This window comes from Vanessa atalanta, chromosome Z, assembly GCF_905147765.1.
Source record: "Vanessa atalanta chromosome Z, ilVanAtal1.2, whole genome shotgun sequence".
In the NCBI taxonomy this organism is placed as follows: domain Eukaryota; kingdom Metazoa; phylum Arthropoda; class Insecta; order Lepidoptera; family Nymphalidae; genus Vanessa; species Vanessa atalanta.
In genome coordinates this window covers 10,951,133-10,965,051 of record NC_061902.1, presented here as the reverse complement: position 1 = coordinate 10,965,051, position 13,919 = coordinate 10,951,133, and the positions used below count along the sequence as shown (strand labels likewise).

At 30.9% G+C, this 13,919-nt stretch overlaps 1 protein-coding gene across 16 annotated transcripts in view; it reads left to right on the top strand.

Annotated features, from left to right (window-relative positions):
* Nucleotides 1-12,943, top strand: part of LOC125076188 (period circadian protein) — a 32,158-nt gene extending 19,215 nt beyond the window's left edge. For 7 of the 16 annotated variants that reach the window (XM_047688202.1, XM_047688206.1, XM_047688205.1 and 4 more), the window contains exons 19-30: nucleotides 345-516; nucleotides 1,380-1,518; nucleotides 1,816-1,920; nucleotides 2,383-2,541; nucleotides 3,304-3,455; nucleotides 5,753-5,887; nucleotides 7,404-7,586; nucleotides 7,798-7,920; nucleotides 9,774-9,809; nucleotides 10,345-10,446; nucleotides 11,095-11,235; nucleotides 11,346-12,942. In XM_047688202.1, the coding sequence (XP_047544158.1) occupies nucleotides 345-516; nucleotides 1,380-1,518; nucleotides 1,816-1,920; nucleotides 2,383-2,541; nucleotides 3,304-3,455; nucleotides 5,753-5,887; nucleotides 7,404-7,586; nucleotides 7,798-7,920; nucleotides 9,774-9,809; nucleotides 10,345-10,446; nucleotides 11,095-11,235; nucleotides 11,346-11,447 (1,549 nt within the window). In that variant the 3' untranslated portion in view covers nucleotides 11,448-12,942. Of the gene's footprint in view, nucleotides 1-344; nucleotides 517-1,379; nucleotides 1,519-1,815; nucleotides 1,921-2,382; nucleotides 2,542-3,303; nucleotides 3,456-4,522; nucleotides 4,751-5,752; nucleotides 5,888-7,403; nucleotides 7,587-7,797; nucleotides 7,921-9,773; nucleotides 9,810-10,344; nucleotides 10,447-11,094; nucleotides 11,236-11,345 lie in introns of those variants that run through there. The other 9 variants (XM_047688210.1, XM_047688212.1, XM_047688211.1 and 6 more) reach the window with 9 other exon arrangements.
* Nucleotides 12,944-13,919: the final 976 nt, after the last annotated feature.

The window sequence follows — 13,919 nt, the reverse complement described above, 5'->3', positions numbered from 1 at the left end:
GAATCCCTGCTTTCCCCTTCAACTCACTAATATTAGGAAGCTATAGTGATGCGGGCAGTTATCAAGTGGCGATTAAATTCCTTACTGTTGTACTAACTATAATCGCTTCGGCAAATATTCGGAATTTTGTATTTTACAACGATAATTTGTGAAATAAAAACAAACTTTTTTGTAATTTAGGATAATAAAAATACAATAAGCAATTCCGTTTAATGTCTAAAATGGTGTCTCCAGGAAATAAATTCAAAAATATTGTGTTACTAACTATTAAAGTTGCAAATACATTATATTTTTCTGTTTCCCTTTTAATAGAACCCTTTTTTATTACTGTCCTTATCTTGCAGGCATAACTCAGAAATGGAAAAAGAATTAGTCAAAATGCACCGTGATAACCGAATTTATAGCAAAATCGAGAAAGAGAAAATATCAAACGAAATGAAACAGAAAAAAAAGGAACATCTAGCGAGATGTAACGCCTACATCCAACAATCGATCCTCGAAAATTCAGAACAAAAGGTAATAAGTACTACTATTTAATTTTGAATTAAGACCTTATGAGCATTCTGAAATGAGATTAGTTTTCATAGTAAAGTTAGAACTGAGTAACTTTACTAACGTCAGTCACGTTCTCGTGTCTTTCCCATATCGTTAAAGGGGAGCTCATGGAGCACCAATCCGATTTCCATACTACTAACTGCAAAACTAGTGGTAACTTTATCTTTATTGGGGGACATAACGAGATCTCGGGATGGTATCTCAACTACGCGATGGATCACCTAAACGGGCTTCCACTGCCTTGAATATGCCTCTAAAGATCTCTCCCACATGAACAGCATTTTTGTCGAATGATAAGTAGCCGATATCACTTTACTTATAAAGAGTCAGTTCTTTTTCAACGTCTATAAGATCATCTACTGATAAAACAATAACATTTTGTCAATACTAAGGATATTTAAATAATTATTCGCCAATATTCTATAAAAGCTTTGTAATATTTAGAGATATGAAAGGATTATTATAAGAGTCACTCGCCGTGATAAGAACACGTGAATCTTAATCGAATATTAAAAGCGGATTCAAACCTAATTCACTTGTTGTGTTCCGGTTTGAAGGGTGAGCCAGTGTAACTACAGGCACAAGGGACGTAATATCATACTTCCCAAGGTTGGTGGCGCATTGGTGATAAGGAATGGTTAATATTTCTTACAACGTCATTGTCTTTGGGCGGTGGTGACCAATTACCATCTGGTGGCCCATTTGCTCGTCCGCCTACCGATATCATAAAAAAAAACGAACTAACTACATGAAATTTGATCCGATGAATTCATCTTGTGATTAGCGTTGAAAGAAAACATCAATAATACCTTTGTACTCCTCAGGCGCAAGGTGTAAAGCGTTCATCCAAGCAGTTAGAAGAAGGGACTGCGCACAAACACAGATGTTCGTCTGCGAGATTAATAAGACAGAAGCAGATAGCGAGGGCCGCAAATACGCCGTCCACGCCGACGCCGACAATGGGTGAGTAGAAAAAGAGCCGTCACCGATGCTTTGAACCATCACACTACACATATAATTATTATACAAAAGTACTCTGACCTGTACTATTTTATCGGTATTTGTTATTACTGCTTACTCAACCTGGCCGTCGAGTTAATTCAACGGTATAAATACTTACTATAATACGTATAGGTTTTCCCCAATGAACATCTTTACTCAACAAACAGCGCCGGATGACAATAACATATTAGTTAGTTATTAAAATCATGTCATTTAATTCCGAATACGTACTCATATAATTTAATAATATTATTTCAGGAGTAATTCCGATGTTTTATACTCCAGCGCCAATACACCATGCCACTATGACATCACAGGAATATCATTTAAGCCGGACTTCACCACATATGCCAGGACATCCAAGTTAGTTTTGTTTTTAATTAGTATAAATAAGTTAGCCTGACCCTGCGGTTATTTTCTATAAGGACTTAGCTTATAATACTCCTGAAATGATACGACTGATGCGCTGATTGTTGGGTTTAGAGCTCATTCAGATATCACGCAGCTACAACGCGGGTTGGTAGATACGTAGGTTGCAGAATAAGACACATTTTAGTTTCCTCGCGATGATTTCTTTCACCATAATGAACACAAATTATGCACATGAAAATTCGATATTGCTTGCCTGGTTTGAAACCGCAATCGAAATCCGTGACCAATCCGTGTATCCTTTCAATGTTATAATATTTAATGTCGCATATTTATTTTGATATTTCAAGGTCGTTTTCGTTTATCGTAACTCTTACTTAATAAATGGAATGGTAATCTCTGTCGCCGTTAAAAAAAATTATGATTAAACTAGTGTAATTTATTGAATGTAAATAGTTACAGATCGAATGACACCGCATACTAGTATGAGTGGTGCTCATTACCAAGGACACAGAAATGAAGCTGAGGTACTATTTAAAATGAACACTAAGTGTAGTACTTCAACTTCACCTTCACCAAGTACTCATGTTACAGCTCCGTATCAACCACACCAAAGTAAGTTTATGTTTATTATTAGGTTTTACGTTAAATTTGTTTGACTAACTGTACCTGGCTCTTTGAGGTACCGTATGTTTTAGTTTCGTATACAGATTACAAAACCAGTATGATTATGTGATGTGCAAAATGTGGCTTAAATTTTACTCAAATATGTAAATTTACGTCTCTTTTAAAATATGCAAATCTCTTTATCTACCAGTCATATTTGATAAAAATATCTTTGCATTTGATTGCTCAATTTTAGTTTGTAGACTATTTCACGTCTGCGACCCATGAGGGCGGAGAACGTCCCTTAGGTTAAACGCCGAAAAGACCGAGCATAATAGCTACTACATACATAGTGGTAGATCTTCTTGTAACCTCGTCTGGATAGGTACCACTCACTCACCAAACATTCCATCGCAAAGGCAAAAATGAGCAGGGTCTTGATTCAAGCTATCCGAACAGAAATCTTGTTCGCTCATCAAGCGGCTTTCCAATTTTACATATGTATATCCAAAAATCTAACCATAAATTGGGTTTTGCTTACTATCTACCCACACTATAATATTCTAAGGGTAAGCGAGCCATTGTAACTACCGGTACAATGACGTAATATGTTAGTTCTGAAGGTTGATGGTGCATTGGTGATAGGAATGACTTATATATCTTATTGCACTTTACATTTGCCAGTCCGCCGACCTAAATTATATAAAAAGACAGATATATCAATCATTAATATTAAGATATTTAACTGATAATTGTCCTTATTTGTTGCAGTGCCTTATTTGATGTTTGGTCAGGCTGTCTACGCACCGCCTTTCATGTATTCGTCCATCGATCCTCAAATTTCATATACCCTGCAACAAAGCTTCGTTCCACAAATACCGAACATACATTCTTTAGGAATTTCAACTCAAAATTATGAAGAGGTAAATACATTTATAATTACTAATATGATTAGTATATATTATATTTAATCATCATCATTATTATCATAATATTTCCTCTACCATACACATAAGGTAAATATATCCAAATTTATATGGGTACCTATGTATGATAGAAGAATTAATAAAAGTATATTCAAAAAAAATATGTAAAGGCCACTCTTATTTACAGTAGTTTAGGGTTGACAATTCCCTAATATTCCCAGACAATAAAAGTTATACACTTGCAATATTAGTAGATATATTATTATATGTATAATGTATATATGAATAGAACTGTATCTTAATCATAATATATAACTAATCATTATGCTTCTACTGCTCCGTATTAAATTTCTACCTTGACATTTCTTATTTGCGATATGTTATATATTTACAGATATCTATATAAATATTATGGGTGTATTGTCAATTTCGTATATTTTTTTATATAGTATATAAAACATAAATCTCGTCAAAAGGGCAAAAGTTGCTTTAAGGCAAAAAACAATAATTCTGGTATTAGACAAAGTTACTCCTGTGATCTTTTTATTTCATCGTTTAAATTTTTTATTTTCTTTATCGAACAATTTACAGATTTAAATAAAAGTAAATAATCTTAATAGAGTTTATCTAATTGTTGTTAAGATATTCTAATTGCATTAGGATTTAACAATTGGATTTTAATTTAATGAGAAATAGATATATCGGTCTGGTGTTATTAACGGTGCATGTGCATAATGTATTTTTTAATAAGTACTACTTAGTCACTGCTGATGGGTTTTGCTAGATATTTGTCGAACTTCATGATGATATTTATTTAAATTAATTTGAATTCGTCGATTGTATTATTATCACTGTGCATTCATACAATTTACAATATACAGAGAAAAAACACAGATAATTAAATCTATTGATTAAAGATTTTGACTCAAATGAGGTTGTTTAATTATTATTTTGTTCGAAATATCGATTTCGTTGCTATCAAGCTCCTTTGTCTAGTGCGTTTATTTATGTGAATGTATTGAATTAAAGTGAAAACGAATATTGTATTTACTTGTTTGTATCAGCAGACAGGTCTATACAAAAAGCTTATTAAAGCTGACCTTAAAAAAATGCTGTTTCCGAGATGGGCGATGATTCAATATGGAACTTACTTCATCACCATAGATCAAAAAAAGAAAGAACCACAACCACAGAAACGAAACACATTACTATGTGAATCTGGACAGTATTTTGTATATAGTTTAAAATAAAAAAAAATACGATTGAGTATTAGCAATGTTAAACGAGTACTCATCAAATTAGAATCGTTTTCGTGTATCCTGTGATACAAAAAATAAATAAAGACTATGTTAATTAAAATATATCATATTCTCATTATATCTTTGATAAGGATATATAGTTTTATTACATTTCATTGTCGTTCATATGAGGTATAGTATATTTATACGTAATTAAGTATCTGGACTTTTTTACTCTTAGCAATTTGCTGTTTATTTTTTGAACAAAATTACGTATTGAAAATTTTATTTTTAAATAGTCTTGGCGACGTTAAATTGAAACTTAGTGTCAAAAATAGAACACAGTTAGGATCAGAATAGAATCATACAATAAATCATTCGATAGTGTTGCTATTAAGGAAAATTTTAAGGAGGTAATGACATTTTATGGCAATTTTAAGGAAAATGTTGAATTTTAACTTTACCAGTACCTTGTTCGACAAGACAGGCTAGAAACGCTAAACATGTTTGCTTAGATTTTACGGCGACTGTACTGCGTCAGCTTTTCTTGTTAAAACTTCTTACAGACTCGGGTTTGGGTGTCTCATTTTGCCGGTTAAAGGTTCACTCTTTTAATGTTATTTGTAAAAGATAATTAACCATATAACTCCGATGTTTGTATGTAGAGAATTTAGTTTTACATTGATCCATCCATTAGTCGTCTTCCATAAATATATATGTAGAGAATCGAAAATACTGAATTAAGAAAATGATTAGTAAATACGTGTCTACGTAATAATGTAATAAAACATTTATATACTTCTATATACGTAACGTTAGGTACAAAATTATTAACTATTTATTTTATTATTATTATGTATATTTTTTAAGTTATTTAAAATATTTATTTAATAATAATAATATATAAGAATATCAATTCTACATTTCTGTCAATCATCACATTAGCTGCTTGTAAACTGTGTTTTTCATTAATTTCTTTGTCTAACTTCATGTGTTCTAAGCTTAAGTAAGTTAGCTACTACAACTCACAATCATACTCATAATGAATCATCGCAGGCGTGTAGATTGACTTTACTACCGAAGACTGCCAAATCATTCAATTACCTTACAAGGAAGAGGGAGAAGATAATCGAAAAAAATATATTTCAAGCATGTGATGTCAGTATCTATTCTGCTGAGGCTTCGATCCGGGTACGAATGTCTTATTTTCATTCATCAAATTTGTTATGCATTTGCAATACTGTTTGTAATATCTCAACAGAGGAGCGTGTCTTTTACTGGTCGATTGATATGAAAATTAATCATTGCTTCTTCTTTAAATTGAATGTAAAGTGATATGATATGAATGAATGATAATTTCTATTTAATTCGCGTAACATTTAATAATAAAATGTTTTCTCTGGTTTTATGTGTGATCATCACATAGATATCATTAGGCTGTAAGAATTGTGCGAGGAAACTAGTGACTGAAAACGAATTGATTTATAATGTAAAAAACCATAGATAATACTGCGTAGTGATTATTTAATTTCTTTAAACTTTCAAACGATTAATTAGTATTCATGTTATTTGTAAGCTTTACGAATAAGGCACAGTGGTCTAAACTACCACATACCAACAACTATGTATTAAGTAAACCATTGGTTATCTGATAAAAGGAATCGAATGGCAGAAAATGTGCTACAGTTCGATAAAAAAATATTTGCCTTTATTCGGCGTATTTGTTTCTAGTTTCTACATATACCAATTAGCGTCAATTTGAATATTAATAGATTTTTGGCAATTAGTAATTTTTCGATATAACAATGAAGTGTAAATCTTGGGATTTAAGTCATTTTGCCTTTTTTACCTCAAATACGAGTAGTTACAGTGTCCTAGTAACACGAAAATCGTTTTGTGGAAGTAATTATTTGGATTGACTTAAATATGTAAAACAAAACAGTTTAAATATTTGAGAACATTTGATCTCGGTTTACTTACTATTTTACATGCGTTACTTCGCTTGTTTTATTCAAACCTGAAGTGCGAGGCAGGCTTGTAAGTAGTGCTTGAAGCAAGATACATATTTTCATTTTGTAGAGCATAACAATTTTTGTTCAGGACCATGTTAAAAAAGTAGTAGAAGAATTTTGTCTGCGTGAAAAGTCTGAAGATTAAAGAAATTAGCAGTTTAAGAAAGTGAAGAATATTATTTAAAAAAAATTGAGAACATCCTGTATATGTCGTGCTACTGGGCTTAAGCTTCCTCTATTCGTGATGAGTGTGATCCACCGCGCTGCTTGGATAAAGCGAGTTAGAGGATACATCGATCAGTCAATCTAATACGGATTTCATTACGATTTTTTCACTCGTGGTAGTATGAGTTGAGTTATAAACACAAAATTGGTATAATTGGTGTTTAAACTCACAATATTCGGTTAAAGTACAATGTATTTTAACTACTAGCCGTGTATCTTCTATCGTTTACCATTTCACAGCATAAAATATGTAGTTTTTATCCTTCGGCAGTTATCATACTTTAACATCATGGCATATTGTGACATGCTTACTACTTAACTGTATCAGTCCGAGTTTCCTTTCATATTTTTTACTAGTTATGATCATATATTGTATCAATTATTAAATGAATATTTGAATATGGATATAATAGTTAACAATATATTAATGAATACACCGTAATAATAAAACTATGTACATTAACTTATAGAGCACAGAAGCTATCATTGAAAACCGTAATAAGAGGAAGCTGCGACTGGGCAACAGTGACGGTACGAACGAAAAGACCGACGAAGAGTCCAGTTATTCTTCATTTTATTCGTCATTCTTCAAGACTGATTCTGGTAGTAACGAGGAAAGCGATGGAAAAAATACGAATACTGGAGAAGGAAAAGTGAGAATTATTTATAATATGTTTAAAGTTTTTACGTAAACAATTATCCGATTACGCTACTTTGATGGCACTGTGCTGTAATATAGGTCTATCGCAATTTAACGATTTCATACAATCCACCTCGACGTCGTAAAGGTGTGCGAATTTCATTAATTTCGGGCAGGTAAAGCCACGCGTGTAGCTCTAGCTATTTAATAAAAAAATGTTGCAGTGCTGGCGTAAACCAAATCAAAGTGGGGATGCAATGTCATTTCAGAGTTATGAAATGGTTAATAGTGAGACAAAGGATAAGATCGCGCATAGAAGGAATATTGAACCGCCATGGATGAAACAAGTGAGTCACACTATGGTATAATTATTAGGATCATTAAATACATTCAAATTAAGTGACAGATTTATAACATTAGGTATAAGTTCATCTTACAATGAAACATTAATCATCCACTATTGGAACTGATAATACAAAAAATCTAATTATATTCACGTTTGACATACGTATGTATTTTTTCATGAGGGTTTATATAGTTGTCACTTTGTTATGCTCACTTGCCGTTAGATGGCGCTGCATCTCTTCTTTATATAGTCACGACTATCATATGTATATGGACGTCTGATGGGTTTTGCCAGTAAAATATTTAATAGTTAAATATAAAGGTTTTCGTTCCTAAAGTTTCAATAGATTAATGGTACATGGCCTGCATTATATATAAAGCCAGTAGATTTGATACTAATCCATTAGACTTGCGTTATGGCTATTGGAGTTTGCAATTTAATATTATAGAAAAGAAAAGACGTGCAATTGTTTTTAAAGTTATATGATAATTTAGACTAGTATCGAGTTTAGTCAAAATTCCGATCTTTTATAAAATAATAGTCGCCCATTAGTCCGTAACGTAATTGCTTATAAAAATGTAAATTATCTAGACTTGAAATATAACAAGAATGAGCCTTAGCTCTATTATTATTACAATAAAAAAAAATCATGTACAAAACGCGTTATTGATTTTTTTAATTTGATGTGGCGTGTTTTGTCTATGGCAGTATGAATGCAAGGAATGAATGTTTTAATTATTAAATTGTAGCTTTCTGTAGACCTTCTCTATTTAAACTTTAACTATGCCAAATCTCAAACTGCTCAATACGCGCTTATGCGTAAAAATATATATCTTATATTAATATCTTAGATTATGAGACAATAGGCAGAATAGCGCGAGGCACAATAATTGCTTTCTTAGACATTTACCATGAGTACGTGACGGCGGTCTAGAAATACGTGTTCCATTGCGTGTAGGTAGCCCACAAGGGCAATGAAAAAAACCTACTAATTTTTACTAAAGCGAAAATTATTATACATTTCAGTGTAATCTGACAACACCGAGCTCTTTTCTTTGAGGTTTTGTGTTCCAAGCCATCAGTAAAAAATAAATAAAAATAAATTTAATTAAATTCAAATAACACTCACTATGAAATGACATTCCATCGTCGTTTTCAAATGCCTGCGGACCGTTTTTATAAATACACAAGAGGGCTTAATTATTTATTAAAATGACAGCACTTTCGACGTTTTATTTAATAGACGTTTCGATACGTACTTATCTATATCAATTCTTATATTTTGTGTCTTCACTCACTTAGATGCGGCCCAGCACGTCTAATTATCAGCGTGCAACAAGTATAATCTAATTTGTATTTTTTGCGCCCTTTGTCTCACTTGTCATCTCACGCACACTAAGACATCTTACAATCACGAGCGTTACTCTAGCATCCCAAAGATTGTTTTCGTTTATTCTGTTTCATTATAATTTTCCGTAAGCTTCGCCTGCCTTTTGTTTTATAATCTGAGGTATTCATACCTACTATAACCAATATTGTTAGTTACAGTGGCGGAGTTACATAATTTTCAAGTACATACTGTTTTTGCCACCCGTGCTTACCCCTGAAATAATTCTTTTTGATAAACAAGAAACCTAGCTTTTTCTGGTTATTCTAACTCCAATATTACAAAGGAAATTTAAAAAAAATATCCCTATAACAACTTGCCGGCAAATCTACCACCCTAGGCTCAAACATACCGAGCTTACTAGTAAATCCGCCACTGATAAGTTACTTATATACTATTTGTTATTATCTTATTAAAATGTTTTTATTGTAAAAATTGGTATTCATGAAGACAATTTTTTTATTTAGAACCCAAAGCCAGTCGGGAATATGGACCGTTTGTTGGTAAGTGGTCATGTCGGACCACAGACGTTGACTTGGTAAGAAATTTATACAATTTCTTACAATGTCAATGCGCTGTCAACGCCGAGACATGAGATGTGTGTAATAAATCTCGCACTTATATCGATCACAGAATTAAAAAGTATGGAAGTTTGTCGGTAGATTTCATGGTGTGTCCGTGGTACCTTATCTGTGGGCTACGATAATTCACCATTAGTATATTTAACTATTCACATAAATATTATGTTTCCTGTCATACAAAATAATTGCTTTTTTTTTTCAAATTAATAAACCAATGGTACTGTAATGAATTTAAAAAAATTAAGTACATTAAACAAGGCCAGTGTTAATTTGATTAAAAAAATGTGAATGGATACTGTGAATTCTATTGAATAATATAACTCCATATTCTCCATATTCTGAGGTCTTGCTTCATGTTCTGTCCTTGTCACTCATCAAACAGTGATCAAAGCTTGCTTATTATTATGAATGTTAATATTGTAGCGTATTATTTATAACAAAATTATTATTTTTCTAGGTACGTGTCACTTCGGAACTTATTTACAAATATCAAATACTCACCAAAGACGTGGATGAGGTTCTGAGTTGTGATAAGAAAAAGTTAGAAAAATTAGAACAAGTAAGTATCGACACTAACAGCCGTTTAGGTGATTTGCTTCTTTGTTTGTTGCTTCTTTGTTTGTTTCTATGCTTCTTTATGAAGTAAATAAGGAAGATATTAGTAGTTTGAACACGTGAATAGACCAAGACAGTTTGAAATGTGTTTAGGCACCAGTGAATTATCACTTGTCTAATTTGTATTTATAATTCATTTCGTGCTTGACGATGACGGGCATCGTGTATAAGCCTGTGTAACGTAGATGAAATTCTGTCAGTCGTTTATCCACCAAACCGTGTTTGTGGAATAAGATCGAACCAACATTTTTCTTTCACCTGTATGAAAACAGAATGGAAGGCAAATAAGTAAATCTGTTATTTATTGAATTGGCCACGTTCTCCCATAGTCACTAAAATTATCAACCGTTTTTACCGTCAAAGTGCCTTCAATACAGACTAGAATAGATAGAGTTGGAGGAGACCGATACAGAAATGCACGCCGAGTTATCGGACACATTATAATAATCTGTCGGTACAAACATCCATGTATCATACCACATTGGTTCCATGTATTATTTTTTATTAAAATTCTAGCTTTTTTGTCACATTTTATAAGTATACATGTATATTCAAATGATTCAAATAGTTACACATTTATTTTTTATTTCAGCCTTCATTAGTAAACGAACAACTTGACCAATTATACTTGGATCTTCAGTTACAAGGAGTAGCTGCGAAACTAACTCTTGAGGAGGGCATCACTAGTTCCAGCAGTTCTGGTGAAGAATCGTATGTCACCACAAAAACAAAGGCAAGTACTTAAATCTAATATTCAAAGTTGAAAAAACCATTCAATGTCTCTATTAATTCTTCTTAATTTTGAGAAAATTTAATAAAGATTTGAATTTAATTGATTTTTAGATTCGCCGCCGAAAGCGAGAGTATAGCAAATTAGTAATGATTTATGAAGAGGACGCCCCCCTCCCGCCTCCAGACGAGGAAGACGTTCCTTTTAGTGCGTAGTGTTACAAAAGAAATTTAGTTAGTATTTAATTTAAATTAAAAATACTTATTGTAGTTATTTAATATATAATAGTATTTGTAAATATGAATGCCCTTCAGAGGCATTAACAGCACAATATTGTCATGCCAAAGTTACATTGCACGTTCGTGTTTTTGTATAGGTAATTTTAGTAATAATAAATTCGATATAGATGAACAAAATAGTCGTGTGCATTATTTAATATAAAATATAATTATTAATAGAACTAGAGCTAAGTTATATAATTAGAATCCGTGCCGGTAGCGTGATTGCTCATGGGATATGTAGGATGAACAATCCATCATCGACATTTATTAATAATAATCTATATTTGTTACAATCATTTTAAATTACCTAAATAATCTCTAATTATATCCCGGGGTACATGTATAAGTTTCATCATAAAGTGTTGTATACGCTTACTTGTTTTTTATTTCTAAGCGATCTTACTCACTCTAATATTTTAACTATTTTTTTTTTTTTTTATCTATAAAATATTGGTGTTGTATACAAATTATTTTATAACGTTTTTGTTTTAGATACGTTATGATATTGATGATTTATCTGTATGTAATAGAGCTATTGACTTCTGATATATAAGTGTATGTTGTCCATAAATCATAAAGGGAGTGATATACTAGTGTCGTTATTGAATCGTTTATAGATTGGTGATTTTATATTATAAGTTATTATAATAAATAACTCGCATGAAGTAAAGTGCTAAATCTCATTCAATTTAACATACAGTCTAATTTTTATACGTTCCGTTGCCGTCTCATGCCAAACTGTTTCAAGATAATAATTGTTTAAGCATTCCATATATATATAAATATACAAAAAAAAATAAATATACAAATTGTAAATAGTTCAATATTATATACACTTTGATAATAATAATGAATGTTTGTAAATTATATATTTTAATATCTATATTTGTATTATGAAGTGAAGAGCTTGGGATTGGTAATCCAATTTAGCAAAGAAAATGTTATATGTCGAATGATCGTGGATGATACCGCGGAGCACACCTAGTTTTATAAGAATTTAAGATAAGGAGTATGTTAGAGGTCTGTGATATAATGTTTTCATTATTATTGAACAAAATTTATTGATTACTTAGGTATTATCTAAGAAAGAAACCATTTTCTATAATATATTAAAAATGGTTTTAAATTTTTTAGCTTCAAACTTAGATAACACCGATAACCAAATCTAGCGGCTTCAACTAAAAATGTTTTTTAGTTTGGGCGTATATTTTTTTAGAAAATATTTGCACGTAAACATTAAACATTATACGATATTTATGTACCTATGCATAAAAAAAAACTTATTTCAAAATGAAGTACAACCTTTAATTTAGCATAAGTCTTGGAACGTATAAACGAGCATTTTATTTTGCAGTAAAACGCAATTGTTAGGTATATTAATAATAAATTATTATTAAATAAAAGTCAATATATTAGTTTTTTTATATTAAAAAAAAATAGAAGCATTGTGTTTATTTTGATCACGGTGCTTATCTTATTTAAATTATTTGTGTAATACAATTATAAAGAAAATAATATCATTTTATGACTGTTATGTGTATGTTAAAATTATGTTTGTAAAGGAAAATATCAACTATTAAAATCAAATATTTTCTGCTGCTAAATGAAGGCACAGAATTTTAAAGATAAATAGATTTATTTGATAGTTTATGTACTTGTAAGTTTATAATTGTTTTCAATTTAAAAATTATTAGATTAATAAATATTATACTTGAATCTTATCTGCTTTTTGACTTCCTATCAATTACACCACACATTCGAAAAAAATTTAAAACAATATAAAATATTCCATATTATATCTGTTTAATAAAAAAAGAAACGAGGTCTACAATATCTCTTATTGTTCGTCTTTTATCAAAGTAATATAATAAGATAGTTTATTAAAAAATATACACATATATATTACCTACCAGTTTCCGAAAGAATGAAATGAAAATAAATTTAGTTTTTAAACGGAACACAAAACAATATTATGCATGACGTCAAATTGACAATTAACAATGAGAAAACTAAAAAGAACTGTATGATAACTATGATATAATTTTCAAATAAATTATATTATGACATAGACTTTCAAAACACTATTAATTGTACAAATACCGTCGAAAACACTTAAATAAAACCAACTACTGTACCTACTTATTATTAAAAAACTATTTATATTAACATTGTATATAAAGCTGCATAAATAAATATTTAAAGTCTTATAAACTGACTATAGAAAATCCCATAAAAAATATGTACCTAAAATCTATAATGTACAAATTGAGACCAATTCAATTGTTGGAGCTCTTACTTAATACAGTACCTCTGGAGTCTGCAGCAAGTTAGAGATGGATTGGGTCTGCTGATTCTGCAGCATAGTATAAATTCATATATTTGTAGTACCAAGAATGTTTGTTAGTT